General features: G+C 40.8%; 1 protein-coding gene across 1 annotated transcript in view; it reads left to right on the top strand.

Moving 5' to 3' along the window:
- The window catches only part of syt11a (synaptotagmin XIa), a 38,713-nt gene extending 25,244 nt beyond the window's left edge, over nucleotides 1-13,469 (top strand). Inside the window, exons 3-4 of the mRNA XM_036565995.1 lie at nucleotides 9,367-9,487; nucleotides 11,368-13,469. Coding sequence (XP_036421888.1) covers nucleotides 9,367-9,487; nucleotides 11,368-11,678 — 432 coding nt within the window. The 3' untranslated portion in view covers nucleotides 11,679-13,469. The remainder of the gene's footprint in view (nucleotides 1-9,366; nucleotides 9,488-11,367) is intronic.
- The last annotated feature ends 635 nt before the right edge of the window (nucleotides 13,470-14,104 follow it).

Here is a 14,104-nt window from a genome sequence, read left to right as displayed (position 1 = left end):
GGGGGGTTAGTGAGGAGGCAGGCCTGCAGGTGATGCAGGTGAGCTAAAATGAGAAATGTGTGGAAAAATACAGAGTGATGATGTTGAGGAAGAGGTAGCAGAAGGATTTTGAGAGAGATAATAATTGACTTTCTAGAGCACATAGCAGGGGGTCATGAATTTGCATAATAAATGCGCATGTAATTAAATATGCATGAAGAGAATTCATCAATTATGTAACAGCCGTTGGGTTTTGTAGGATTTCTAAAGCATTTTTCTTGGCATTTTCAAATATTCTGTCAAATAGATGCTTTTCCACATGAACTCAAACACAACAGCAGAAATGCATCCCAACACACACCTTCTTGTACAGTGCAGTTCAGATGTCAGAGAACGCTCTTCATTCGTTTAATTCCCTGTCAGAACGGCAAATAAGCACAAGCTATTCATTTTTTAGGGTCAGAAAAAAGGAGAAAACGTATACTTAACAGAAAATCACACAGGATCCTCAAGAACTAAATATGATATCAGTATTTTCAGTAGTTTTACCTTCATTACAGCTTCCATTCTTTTCAGGAGACTCACTTTCAGTTTATCAAAGAAATCTGCAGACACACCTCCAGAGTTCAGTCTTAAGGCTCATTTGTACTCTCTATTCAATTGATGTAACCTGCACTGCCCACATACACTATATTGAGTATTCACTCACCCATCTAAATCATTGAATTCAATCACTTCCATGGCCAAAGGTGTATAAAACCAAGCACCTAGGCCTGCAGACTGCTTCTACAAACATTAGTGAAAGAATGGGTCTCTCTCAGGAGCTCAGTGAATTCCAGCGTGGTACCGTGATACGATGGCACCTGTGCAACAAGTCTAGTCGTGAAATTTCCTCGCTACTAAATATTCCACAGTCAACTGTCAGTGGTATTATAACAAAGTGGAAGTGATTGGGAACGACAGCAACTCAGCCCCGAAGTGGTTGGCCACGTAAAATGACAGAGTGTGGTCAGCGGATGCTGAGGCGCATAGTGTGCAGAGGTCGCCAACTTTCTGCAGAGTCAATCGCTACAGACCTCCAAACTTCATGTGGCCTTCAGATTAGCTCAAGAACAGCGTAGAGAGCTTCATGGAATGGGTTTCCATGGCCGAGCAGCTGCATCCAAGCCTTACATCACCAAGCACAATGCAAAGCGTCGAATGCAGTGGTGTAAAGCGCCGCCACTGGACTCTAGAGCAGTGGAGACGTGTTCTCTGGAGTGACGAATCACGCTTCTCCGTCCGTCGATCCGATGGACGAGTCTGGGTTTGGCGGTTGCCAGGAGAACGGTACTTGTCTGACTGAATTGTGCCAGGTGTAAAGTTTGGTGTATCCTTTACATTGACATGGATGTTAAGCAGTACATCCATTAGAGGGCAGTCCAGAGTCAAAAGTTTCTGATGACACCAAACATGGCGATGGTTGGAAAGGTGGTAGTAATGTACCAACTACGGAGGAGACGATAGAGGCAGCGTTGCAGACATGGTGGTCAAATACAGACGAAATGAACCCAAAGTGTGGACATAAGGCTCCGTCTGTATCCGTATCTGTATTTAACGTTGAGCATAAATGAGCCTTTAGAGGTTGGTTGCAATTTTATTACCCAAATAATCCCAAACACATTCAGTGGTGTTGAGGTCTGGACTCTGGGGTGGTCAGTCCATCGTTCAGCTTCTTTGTTTGATATGTCCGTCTCCTTTTCTCAGTGAGGTTCTTCTTGACAGCTACACATCCTTTCAGACCCACAGCGCTGAGTCGTCTTCTCACAGTGGAAGGATGGACAGAAACACCTGTGGATGTTTTCAGATCTGAAGCAGCTTGATTTTCTCCTCTCTCTCAAAGATGAAAGCTTTAAGTGCTGTTTATCTGATGGGAGCAGTTTTGGTGTCTCCCAGGTCTTCCAGGTGGTTGTTAGGAGCCCCATTTTCTCTGTAGCTTTTAAACAGTTTTAAGCTCAGGTTTTGCTAACTCTTTTTCCTTTCGACTTTTTCCTTTCTTGTGCAGGTGGATTATTTTACATCTAATCTCTTCAGAAATATCTCCTGAAAAATCAATAGCTTGTACTTAATGAAGGCCGGTCTCTGACTTTTACACAGTACTTGTATATATATATATACAGGCACACATTAGTGGAGCAATGTGGTGTAGATGGTGGTATTGAGTGTGTATTGATTGGAGCCTCATTAAGATGCTGTAACGGTGGAGGAAGAGTGTGTCTCCATAACGATCTGCAGTATTTCTGTTTTCTGAGTATCTGAACGTCCAGCCGGGAACCAGCACTCAGATCATTAGCCATTACTCTTACACACATACATACATACACTCACACACAGAGACAGATGGAGAGAAGGAATCAAAGTTGATGCATAAACTGCATAGATTTTGAAATGCTATTATTACATAGAACGATAATATCAAATACTACTATTACTAATAGTATATAATAAAAAAACAATAATAACAGTAACTTTGTTTATAGACCATTTTTCAGTTAGCTTAGGTTTGATTATTAACAATGCTTAATAATCAAAATGTATCAAACTGAATCATGGTTAATAATCAAACTGAATCAAACTGAATCATGGTTAATAATAAACTGAATCAGACTGAATCATGGTAAATAATCAAACTGAATCAGACTGAATCATGGTAAATAATCAAACTGAATCAGACTGAATCATGGTTAATAATCAAACTGAATCGTGGCTAATAATCAAACTGAATCAGACTGAGTCATGGTTAATAATCAAACTGAATCAAACTGAATCATGGTTCATAATCAAACTGAATCAAACTGAATGGTGGTTAATAAACAAACTGAATCATGGTTAATAATCAAACAGAATTATGATTAATAATCAGACTAAATCGAACAGAATCATGGTTAACAGTCAAACTTAACCTAAATCATGGCTGTTAATCAAACTGAATCATGGTTAATAATCAGACTAAATCAAGCAGAATAATGGTTAATAATCATACTGAATCAAACAAAATCATGGTAAATAATCCAACTGAATCAAACTAAATCATGGTTAATAATCAGACTGAATCAAATTGAATTATGTTTCGAATTGAATTTAACAGAATCTGACTGAATGAACTGGTGAACTTTGACATTGTAACTCTTACCACAACAGATCCCTAGTTAATTTTTATATATGTCAAACAGTTTTCTCTTAGTATCCGAAATGTAAAATGGAATTCCAAAGTGATTTTGAAAGCACCACAATCTCCTACAATGCATAATTTCTAATCAACACTGTGGATCACTACATCAGCTGAATATATACCACAGTATATGTATATGTATTACAACTTCTCTTGCAGTCTCTTATTACTAAATAACCATCAGAACCATGATGTCTCAGACATCAGGCAGCATGTTCATAACCATTTAATGTAATAACTTTTTGTGAGGGAGCTTTTAGAGGTGGACGTCTGGTTCCTCTCACCACCACTGTGAACAATTCTGACTCAGTAAGTTTCTCTAAAACAGAGCATTTCACACCAAACCACTCTGAATGACTCCGTTAATGTCGTAAACATTTAATTATGCGGAAACTTTGAAAAATCTGTGTAAAAATAAGCTTGTGTTTTATGTTCAATGACACGTTGCATGTTGTGGGGGTAGGCACCCAAACACTACTGTGATAAATAGGTAGGCTTTGAGGTAGAAAAGGCTGAGAACCCCCGTGCTAACACATACGCACTGCTGAAGCACACGAAGCAGAGCTCAGATAAAGGCATTTCAGCAGGACAGAGGAAGAGAAACTGCATGACAGCTGCAATTCTGAGGAAAATCTGAAAGAAAAGCACAAAAAACACAAGAACAAATGTTCTCAGGAAGAAAGTGCAGCATACCCTGGCCTGATTACTCTTACATAAGAAGCAATTACTGCCTAGTGACCCTGCGGCATCATGGGAGATTAGCTGTGGTCTACAGTAAAACCATTGCATCATGGAAGATGTAGTCATAATCCCATCATCTGTGCTGCGCTGCTGGCTGTTCAGGAACTGCAGGCCTTTTAGTAAATAAGCACTAAGCTCCAGTCTCCAGGCATACAGGGTTACACGTCTCCACGCACAGTGAAATATGAATGCATGTGCTTCTTCACTGCTTTGTGTAAAAATAAATACCTTATTATCAGTGAGGAACTCTCGGGACCTTCTATATTTATATTTAATAGATTCGTCATGCTTGTTGTATTTACTAATATTCTTATTTTATTGTTAAACTTTGGTTGGAAACAGAAGGGATAAATTCTCAAAACAGAAAATTGCCCAATCAGAATTGTTTCTCTGTGGTATCTGGATAAATGTGGCCAAGTGAGCTCTGCCATTGGTTAGGACTTCAGGAGCTGAACTGAAGGCCTATACGGCATGCGCCCATCCCCCGGGCCCCGGTGACCACCGCGAGAGCCAGCAGGAAGGCGGGGCCTGAGCTCCAAGTGAGGATGAAGCCTGGTGAGGACAGCAGGCAGAGGAGAACCGCAAGTGAGTGGGGAATGGCGGGTGAGTCCCGAGCCCCGCCTCCTGGGCACTGCCTCTCTCTATTTCTCTCTGTTCCCTCTCTGCTCTCTTTAAAGGCACTCACGCTGCCAGCACCTGAGCCGAGAGGGAAAGAGAGATCGTTTCTCTGCCTCCCCACCACACTCTGGTTGAACATAAGGCAAATTAAAGTGGGCTCACTGCGGGACTGGAGGCAGCGCCCAGGAGGCGGGGCTCAGGACTCGCCTGCCGTCTTCCACTCACTCGTGGTTCTCCTCTCCCCGCCGTCCTCACTGGGCTTCGTCACCGGTCACCTTCCTGTCGTCATCGGGGCCCAGGGGACGGGTGTATGCCATAGCCTAACATGTCAGATTATCCACTACCATAATTTGGAACTGACAGAGGAATCAACCAGTCATGGTTTGATTTACAGTGGGACCAATTTAGTGAGAAAAATGTCAGTCCTGTCCTTCTGGAAGTCCTAGATATGTCTAATCAGGTTTTGGGTGGTTGTTAGGAATGGAAAACAGTGGCGGCAGCTCTATATCAGGACTGTTTACTGAAAGACATTCAAGTGTAAATATATGATAATATCTGTTACAAGCTGAAATTAAACATACGGAATGTCTTTTACAAGCTTTAAATGTCTGTGTTTATTCTCAAACTACCGTCAGTGTTGATGCGGATTGCCGTTAGCTTATTGCTAACATACTGCTGGGATCCCATAGGGGCACTAGCAGAAATTAGCACTATCATAGAGGTATTTTTTTTGACTGAGTTTTGACGGTTATGAACTGAAGGCCTAGCGCTAACGGTCACCGTTCACCACTGATTATTAACAGGGCCTGACAGATATTACATTTTGTTGCTGACACTGATGCTAATATTAAGGAGTGATATGTGATAACCAGTAATATCAGATAATTTAATATTTATATTTTAGAATCCAGTTGTTTAAGTTAAACAGTGCTTTGCTGAATGATATGACTGACCAAACCAAACTATTATTAATCAATATTAATATTAATCTCATAAATTGTGTTATAAGCAGATATGGAACGCAAAACTTAAAAACCATAAAAAAATGGGTAAAAAATAAGGTAAATAGTATGTTTGGCTGAACAAGTATAAACAGGTAAATTCAGTTAAAATGAATGCAAACATGCAATGCATTGTAGGGCTGTGACTGTTTATTATATTAATCATAGAGTAATCTGCTTCTTATATGGATGATTATTGATGATTACTCAAGTAATCAAAAGGCCACAATAATAAAAATGGACTTGAGTGAACAATAACAACCCATGCTGAGCCTTTAAATATTACATAATACTTTACTGGATAAAAGATAAACAGTGATTGACCTTTTTATTAAATTATATTTAAACATGATTGTTTCCTCTGTAACCTGACTAGGAAGAAACTGCTAGAGAGAGGAGGAATTAGAGAGAGTGATGGAGAGAAGGAGGGATTAGGAAGAGCGGAGGGGGGCAGGCAGCAGACAGATGGAGCGTGGTCCGCACTCACAGACAGTTAAGTGATTACAAAAGAGAGAAAGGATAGACTGCAGCACGAGAGAACTGCATATCCACCCATTACACTCAGCAGGATTTCAGAGAGAGAACAGAGTGCTGGTAAAAATACCATTCAGCCTAATGAGAAACTGTAGAACAGACTCAGTTTACATCACAATAACCACATTTAGAGTCGGTTATTCATTCAGCCTAATGAGAAACTGTAGAACAGACTCGGTTTATATCACAATACCTACATTTAGAGTCAGTTATTCATTCAGCCTAATGAGAAACTGTAGAACAGACTCGGTTTATATCACAATACCTACATTTAGAGTCAGTTATTCATTCAGCCTAATGAGAAACTGTAGAACAGACTCGGTTTATATCACAATACCTACATTTAGAGTCAGTTATTCATTCAGCCTAATGAGAAACTGTAGAACAGACTCAGTTTATATCACAATACCTACATTTAGTCAGTTAGCCCAAAGCTTTGTTACACATTTGATCCACCAAAGCTGAAAATTTAGATGATGTTGTTCATTTTGTGTCACAAGCAGCCCTTTTGGTGTGTCAGGTTTATGTGGTTAAACTTCAAGCATTATGTAGCAGCTGTGAGTTCCAGCCTAAAATAATTAGGTTAAATGAGATGTTTTCTGTCAAGCTTGTCCAACCTAGCAACAGTTACTATGAAAGAATGCATTATTAGGTGGAGCATGCATGGATCAGTTGTGCACCCCATCGAAAAGCGCTGTGGCTGTCAGCTTTGGCCGTTAATCTTGACTTTCAGCAGCCTGTAGATACAGAAAGTGTCTGTGTTAAGTTCACACTCAGCTCCAGCCTGACTCTCACTGAGAGTTACCATGGAGATAACCAGGAGTAGCACTGGAATCCTCACAGAGAGAGAGAGAGAGAGAGAGAGAGAGAGAGGACAAACAGAGAGGGGGGGGGTGAGAGGACAAACAGAATGAGAGAAAGGACAAACAGAGAGAGAGAGAGAGAGAGAGAGAGAGAGAGAGGAAAAGAAAGAGAAAGAGACAGTGAGAGAGAGAAAGAGAGAGAAGACAAACAGAGACAGAGCAAGAGAGTGTGTGAGAAAGAGCACAAACGGAGAGAGAAGGAGCTAATGACCAAGAGAGAGGACAGAGAGAGAGACAGTGAGAGAGAGAGAGAGAAAGAGAGGACAAGCAGAGAGAAAGAAGGAGAAAGACAGAGAGAGGGAGAAACAAAGTTAGAGAGGGAGAAAGCAGAGAGAGTGAGAGAGAGAGAGTGAGAAAGAGAGAGAGACAGGGAGAAACAAAGAGAGAGAGAACAAACAGAGAGAGAGAGAGAATGAGAGAAACAGAGAGAGAGAGAGAAAAGAGCACACGAGAGAGAGAAACAGGAGAAAGAGAGTAAAAGAGAAAGAGAGAGGGGGAGAGAAACAGAGATAGGAGAAAAAGGAGTGTGTGTGTGTCTGTGTGTGTGTCTGTGTGTGTGTGTGTGTGTGTGTGTGTGTGTGTGTGTGTGTGTGTGTGTGTGTGTTTTGCACATACCGTTAATCTCTGCAGTTTCTGGCTGCTGAAAGTCGTGATTAATGAGCAGCTGTGAGGCGCTGGGCTTTTGGGCACAGTGTATAATTAACAGAGGTTTTTAAGAGAAATAGAGGTTCTGGCTTATATACGCTTTAAAAGATGTGATAGCTTAGAATTCTGTAGGCCAGCATTTCAGCTTTCAAACAGGCACCTCTCTTTGAGTCAGTTTGGCTTGAAAGAAAGAGAAGAAATCATGATTTGAGTCTCACACTTTCACCAACACGTCCTCACAGGAGAAACTCATCCGTGAAGTGGAGAACAGGAGCGATCTGTACAGTATGTGGGGAAAAAATAAGAGTTATCTGTGTCTCAGACGGCTTAGAATAAAACACACAATAGAATATTAAAGCAATAAGCTCCAGCAGCACTGCTGTGTCTGATCCACTCGTACCAGCACAACACACACTAACACACCACCACCACGTCAGTGTTACTGCAGTGCTGAGAATGCTCCACCACCCAAATAGTACCTGCTCTGTGAGGGTCCATGGGGGTCCTGACCATTGAAGAACAGGGTAAAAGGGGGCTAACAAAGTATCAGAGAAACAGATGGACTACAGTCTGTAACTGTAGAACTACAAAGAGCACCTATATAGTAAGTGGAGCTGATAAAATGGACAATGAGTGTAGAAACAGGGAGGTGGTCATAATGTTATGCCTGATCGGTGTATAATTACATAAATTGACCGATGTGTAATTACATTGTTTAGCCACATCATTATCCCACTTAAGTAAGTTGGTTAGCCAAATGGCTGATGTTTTCTATGTTTTCTTTTGAATGGTCATTCACACAACAGCCTAAAATATCCTAATAAAACAGGTTTATATGCTGATGAGTTATTGTGGTTATGATGAGTCTGGAGCTCTCAGTTGATGGGCCTGTGGTTTGTTTACGTTTTGGCTTGACGTTTCCGGTGTAGACATCCTGAAGGCTCTGTGACCTGATGTGATACTGCGTTTCAACACTTGCCTGCTGTTAGAACAGACAGATACAGACAGCTCGGACTGTTAGACACAGTATCACACGTTAAACAGACTACTTTCTTTTTTTAAAAAACAAGTTGTCAGCATGGCTCGGTGTGCATAAACATGAAATGTTGATTAATCTCGCTGTTTAGGTGTGCGTGCTTGTTTGTTTTTCTTTATGCGTTACTGTTGTGAAGAGGGTGGAGGGGGGTGGGGGGGGGGTGTTCTCCAAAGACTCTTGTGCTCGGAAACCTCAAAAGATCGTAATCTGTCCCTGAATAAATGTTTCTATCAAACGCTATATGTGTGCTAATCTCTCTCTTTATATATCTTTTTCTCTCCCCCCTCTTTCTCTCGCAAATCTGTATTATACCTCTCTCTCCCTCTCTATCTCTCCTATATATGTCTCTCTCTCTCCCTCTCTCTCTTATGTCTCTTTCTTTCCCTCTCTTTCTTATCTCTCCTATCTATGTCTCTCTCCCCCTCTTCTGTTTCTCCTATGTCTCTCTCTCTCATCTGTCTCCTATCTATGTCTCTCTCTCTCTTATGTCTGTCTCTCTCTCCCTCTCTCTCTCTTATCTCTCTCCTATCTATGTCTCCCTCTCCCTCGCTCTTATCTTTTTCCTATCTATCTCTCTTTCTCTCTCTCTCTGTCCTATCTATGCCTCTCTCTCTCTCTGTCCTATCTATCTCTCTCTCTCTCTCCCTCTGTCTCTGTCCTATCTATGTCTCTTTCTCCTCTTTCTCTCCCTCTATCTCTCTTATTTCTCTTTTTCTCTCCCTCTCTCTCTCTCTGCAGTGTGGTAGTCGTGGGGAGTTGCTGGTGTCTCTGTCCTATCAGCCTGCCACTCACAGACTGAACGTTGTGGTGCTGAAAGCCAAACACCTGCCCACTATGGACATCACCAGCCTGCCGGGCAGTGAGTACACACACACACACACAGAGTTCCCCCTCAGACACACTGACCCCAATAACCCGCTCATGCATTAGAGCAGTGGTGGCCCACACAATATTTTTCCCAAAGCACAACTTCAGTCTCACAGAGAGCTTTTTAGGTCTTTAATAGCTGAAAATACATTAGCTGATAATATATTAGCTCCATTTAACATCATGTTTTGAATGCTGGAATGAACTTTATTTTCGTCTTTGTGGTGAACAAACACGTCCACATTTACAACAGTGTGTTTAATTGTGTTTAAATGCTGTTTGTTTATTGTGCCTGTTGTGCAGGATTGTTTGATATCTAGAAAGCTGCAGTTTTGAATTTTATCTCAGCACGGCCGTCTTTTTGGAGAGGTGTGAATAGTTTTCACAGCAGAGAGTTCTCATCCCTCCCCTTTCCCATCATTGCTCACTAGCAGCTCAACACAGAGTCACGACATTTCACACACAGACAGCTTTCAAAATGAATCCAGTGAAGTTACTTATCTGACTGAAATAATTTTTTATTAACAAACATAGGGTCATTTTTTATTAACTAAAGGGGAAACTAATGTTTTATGGAAAAATATATGTTCAGCTCTTTTTGGTGAGCTGAGCCGGTTCATCTGACTCACTGAGAAGAGCCGGAATGCTTAGCAGTAGTGACAGAGCTGATTTATAAGAAGCCTGGCCACTTTCGCTAGTTATATCAAAAAACATTACTGCAAAACAGCAGAGGGCGCCTGCGAGCGAGTCCTCAATGAAAGGGAGTAAATGGACCTCAACGGCTAAAAACAAAAGGTTTCTAATCACTCGTCCTTTCATTTTAGAAAGTAGAAGGATGTATTTCACTAAAAAAGCAAAGAACACTTACCTGTATGTTTCCTTTTTTCTACAGCAAATGGGTTTTGGGCAGCAGGACGGTGGCATTGCTGCTACTGAGTGCTGATTGGTTGGCGAGTGGAGCAGCTCATTGGTCATTCATGCTCACTGACGTCATAAGCGTACATGAGAGGCCATTTTAAACTCCTGTAACTCAAGTTCAAAAGCTCTTAAAAATATAACAGCAGTGTTGATGTTTTATGCTGTTCTGTGATCAGGAAATAATTGTATTCTTTTATATTAAAAATGTTTGAGCATTTATAAACTATTATTTTGCTCAAATGCTACATCTTAACCCATTCATTTTGGACTCGCTCGGGAGCGCCCTCTAGCATCTGAGAAACCCGGAAAACATTAGGGAGTGGGAATTTTTCTCTCTACAAGTTGTCTGGTAGTGAACGCGAACAGCCAATGAGCTGATCTGCTCGCCAACCAATCAGCACTCAGTAGCCAGAAAACCAAAACAAAAAAAAGATAGAAATGTGCTGATATATTTTCAGTGTTTTCTTTAAGTAGTACATTTTTCTACTTCCTAAATTTAGAGGAAAATCCTGCGTGAAAGGATTGTTAGATGTTTAGCCCCTTTTACCCCCCTTCAGTAAGGACTCACACTTAGTGTTCTTTTAGTATAATGGGAGAAATAGGAAGTGGCCAGGCTCCTCATAAACTGATACTGGTGGAGCTTCACGTGTCCCAGGCGAAGCTTCAGGGTAGTGAGAGACCCAAATAGCAGATGGGAAATGGCCACGACTGGACTGGGGAGAAGTTAAAAATCCCAAAAAATAAGATATGTTAATATTTTTACATTGGGTGCACCTAAAGCCTCCGCTTTGAAAACAGTGCTGCAGTGAGTTGACTTGATTCAGTTGTGCACATCTTTTCCAAATGAATAAAATAAAAATAACACACAGAGTCATTTGAAGTACGGAAACACAACGCAGAACGTTGGAGAGTATAAACCCGTCTCACTCCTGTCTCTCTCCTCTCCCCCGGCAGACCCGTACGTGAAGGTGAACGTGTTTTACGGCCGAAGGCGCATCGCTAAGAAGAAGACTCACGTGAAGAAGTGCACGCTGAACCCCGTCTTCAACGAGTCCTTCATCTACGACGTCCCCGCAGAGCTCATGCCTGACATCTCCATAGAGTTCCTGCTCATCGACTTCGACCGCACCACCAAGAACGAGGTGGTGGGCCGGCTGGTCCTGGGCGGCCAGAGCCCCACCCCGTCAGGCGTCACGCACTGGAGGGAAGTGTGCGATAACCCACGGCGGCAGATCGCCAAGTGGCACAACCTGGCAGAGTACTAACAGAGAACACCATCACTTTCCTCCTTCTTTTGATCTGCTAGAGCAGAGGACCTCAACTCTGGTCCTGAGTATCTGCACATTTTAGTGTTTTTCCCGCTCTAACAGACCTGATCTGACTCATGAAAGGCCTGTTAAAGGGATAGTTTGGCCAAAAGTCAATGTAGTTGATCAGCCAAGACATTTTTCGTGTCTGAAGTTTGCTTCTTTATTTTTGCCCTGGAGTTACAAGGCTAATGTAGCCAAAAAGTCGTGGAAGCTCATACCCCACCAATTAGCATCAAACTGCAGAGCTAAATCATCCCACACTCGTCCCAAACTGTGTTAAGTGTGTTATGTGTTAAGTAATCTATAATAGACTTTCTTAAGTGCTTTCCAACACTAACACGGATACACTGATCATGAATTTTTTTAAAACCCAAAACTAACACTCTGTGGGCTAAATGAATGTATGAAACACACTAGCAAATTTCCAGCACTTTCTATTAGCCCAAGTTACAATATTTTACTCTTTAATGAGCCAAACTAGAATTTGCAGTTTCTTTTTAAAGCTACACTATGTCCGTTTTTGGGGATTTGGAGACCTCTCTGGTAGAAATGTGCAATTACATGGAAAAATGCGGTTTGTGCTCTGGACCCTTCCCCAGAGTGGATGAGTCTGATTTTTGTGAGTGCGTTGAAAGACCATTCAAAGAGAACTACTCTGTCAAAACTTGTCAAAGAACGTATCTCGGATTTTCAAATTTAGCTTGTTTTTTCTCCTGACTCAGTAATGCTACTTCTTTACATTTTAACAATGACGATTCAGGCACGCAGTTAGCACCATGCTAATCGGTTTGCTACAAGCTTTCATTACTTGTTAGCTACATTAGCCTCATAGCTCCAGTGCAAAACTAAAGCCAAACGTCAATTCTGGGCTGATTTGCTACATTTAGGATACGAGCAAAACTGTGTATGTTTGGTTTTTGGCCTAACTATCACTTTAATGAGCTGTTGGCCTAACTATCACTTTAATGAGCAGTTGGAGCAGGTAGGAAAAACACAAAAATATGTAGGACAGTGGTGCTCCGGAGATAAAAACCCAGATTACAAACCCCCCTCATCGCCTCATAGCCCGACATCAGCAGGTGTGTACATATACTGCACAGGACCATCTGCACTCAGTCAACGGCTGCTATGGAGCGGCCAATCAGAAAGGACTTTGGTGAATCGTTTGCAGAAAAAGAAGAAAATACTGACTGATCGCAAAATATTTATGTGAGTAAATCATATCAATAAGAGACTGTGTGCGGTTCTGGTTTTAACCAGTTACTAAGAAGAGGGAGCTGATGTTATGTAAAGAAGCTGCACCTATACTGATTCAGAGTTCAGTCCTCTTACCACCCTGAAATAAAGCAACGCGCTGAACTTACATCATTCATACGTGTACATATTTCCACATGGATATAACATCCTTGAAACGTATGGAATCACTCGTCATATTAATAACTGTTGTTCAGTTATAACCTCTACACTGCAAAAACATGAACTGATGCTTTATTCACAGTTTAAAGTGGGAACATCAGGAAGCCACGACATGGTAAAGAAAAATAGCAGATGTTTTTATATAACGGACTGTAATTATCTATTTGATGTGGAGAACCAATCTGGATATTAATTATTTCGTAAATTTATCTGATGTTATAAAGCTCAGTTATTATCGACTCTTCTACAGCCCCATTCATCATTAACACCATTATCTTTATACGTATATTTACATATCGCTGTTGTCGGAACAAAACCTTGTATCTCCAAAATGGTAACTTTACAGGAGAAGGAAAAAACATACTTTACTTTTAATGTAAGTCAGTGGAACCAGAATTTTTTCCAAGTCATTTTGGGTCATTTCTTTAAGTCCATTCATCATGAAATTTACACATAATGTAAAGACTAACAGGCATTTTCAAATCATATCAAAAACTGGAAAATGTCAAAAATGAAGATACAAGCTTTTCTTCCAACAGCAGCGATATATTTTTAAAAACGTGTCAAGTTTTTAATATGTTTACTTATTTTTAACATATATGTAATTATTAAAAATTGACACTACACATATTTCGTCCACATATTTGCATACATATGTATTTCAACATATTGATGCATGTATGCATATATTGCCACGTATTTACATATTAAAAAATGGCACGTAAATATATATCACCTACATTTTTAGTATGAGCAAATATATGTATATATGTTTTTCTTCCACATGGATACAACTTTCTACAAATGTGCTGAAACGCCAAAGTTGAGCATCATATTATAAATATATGACTGAAAACAGTGATTCCAAGCGTTCGAATGGTAGTTAATGACATCAACACGGCTTCTTCACTCAGTTTTCTTACTTTTGCCAGCAGCTGTGTTGACGTAGTGTATTTTATTTGTGT

The sequence above is a fragment of the Colossoma macropomum genome, unplaced genomic scaffold, assembly GCF_904425465.1.
Source record: "Colossoma macropomum unplaced genomic scaffold, Colossoma_macropomum, whole genome shotgun sequence".
In the NCBI taxonomy this organism is placed as follows: domain Eukaryota; kingdom Metazoa; phylum Chordata; class Actinopteri; order Characiformes; family Serrasalmidae; genus Colossoma; species Colossoma macropomum.
Note: the sequence above shows the minus strand (reverse complement) of the source record. Positions and strands in the feature narration are given on the sequence as shown.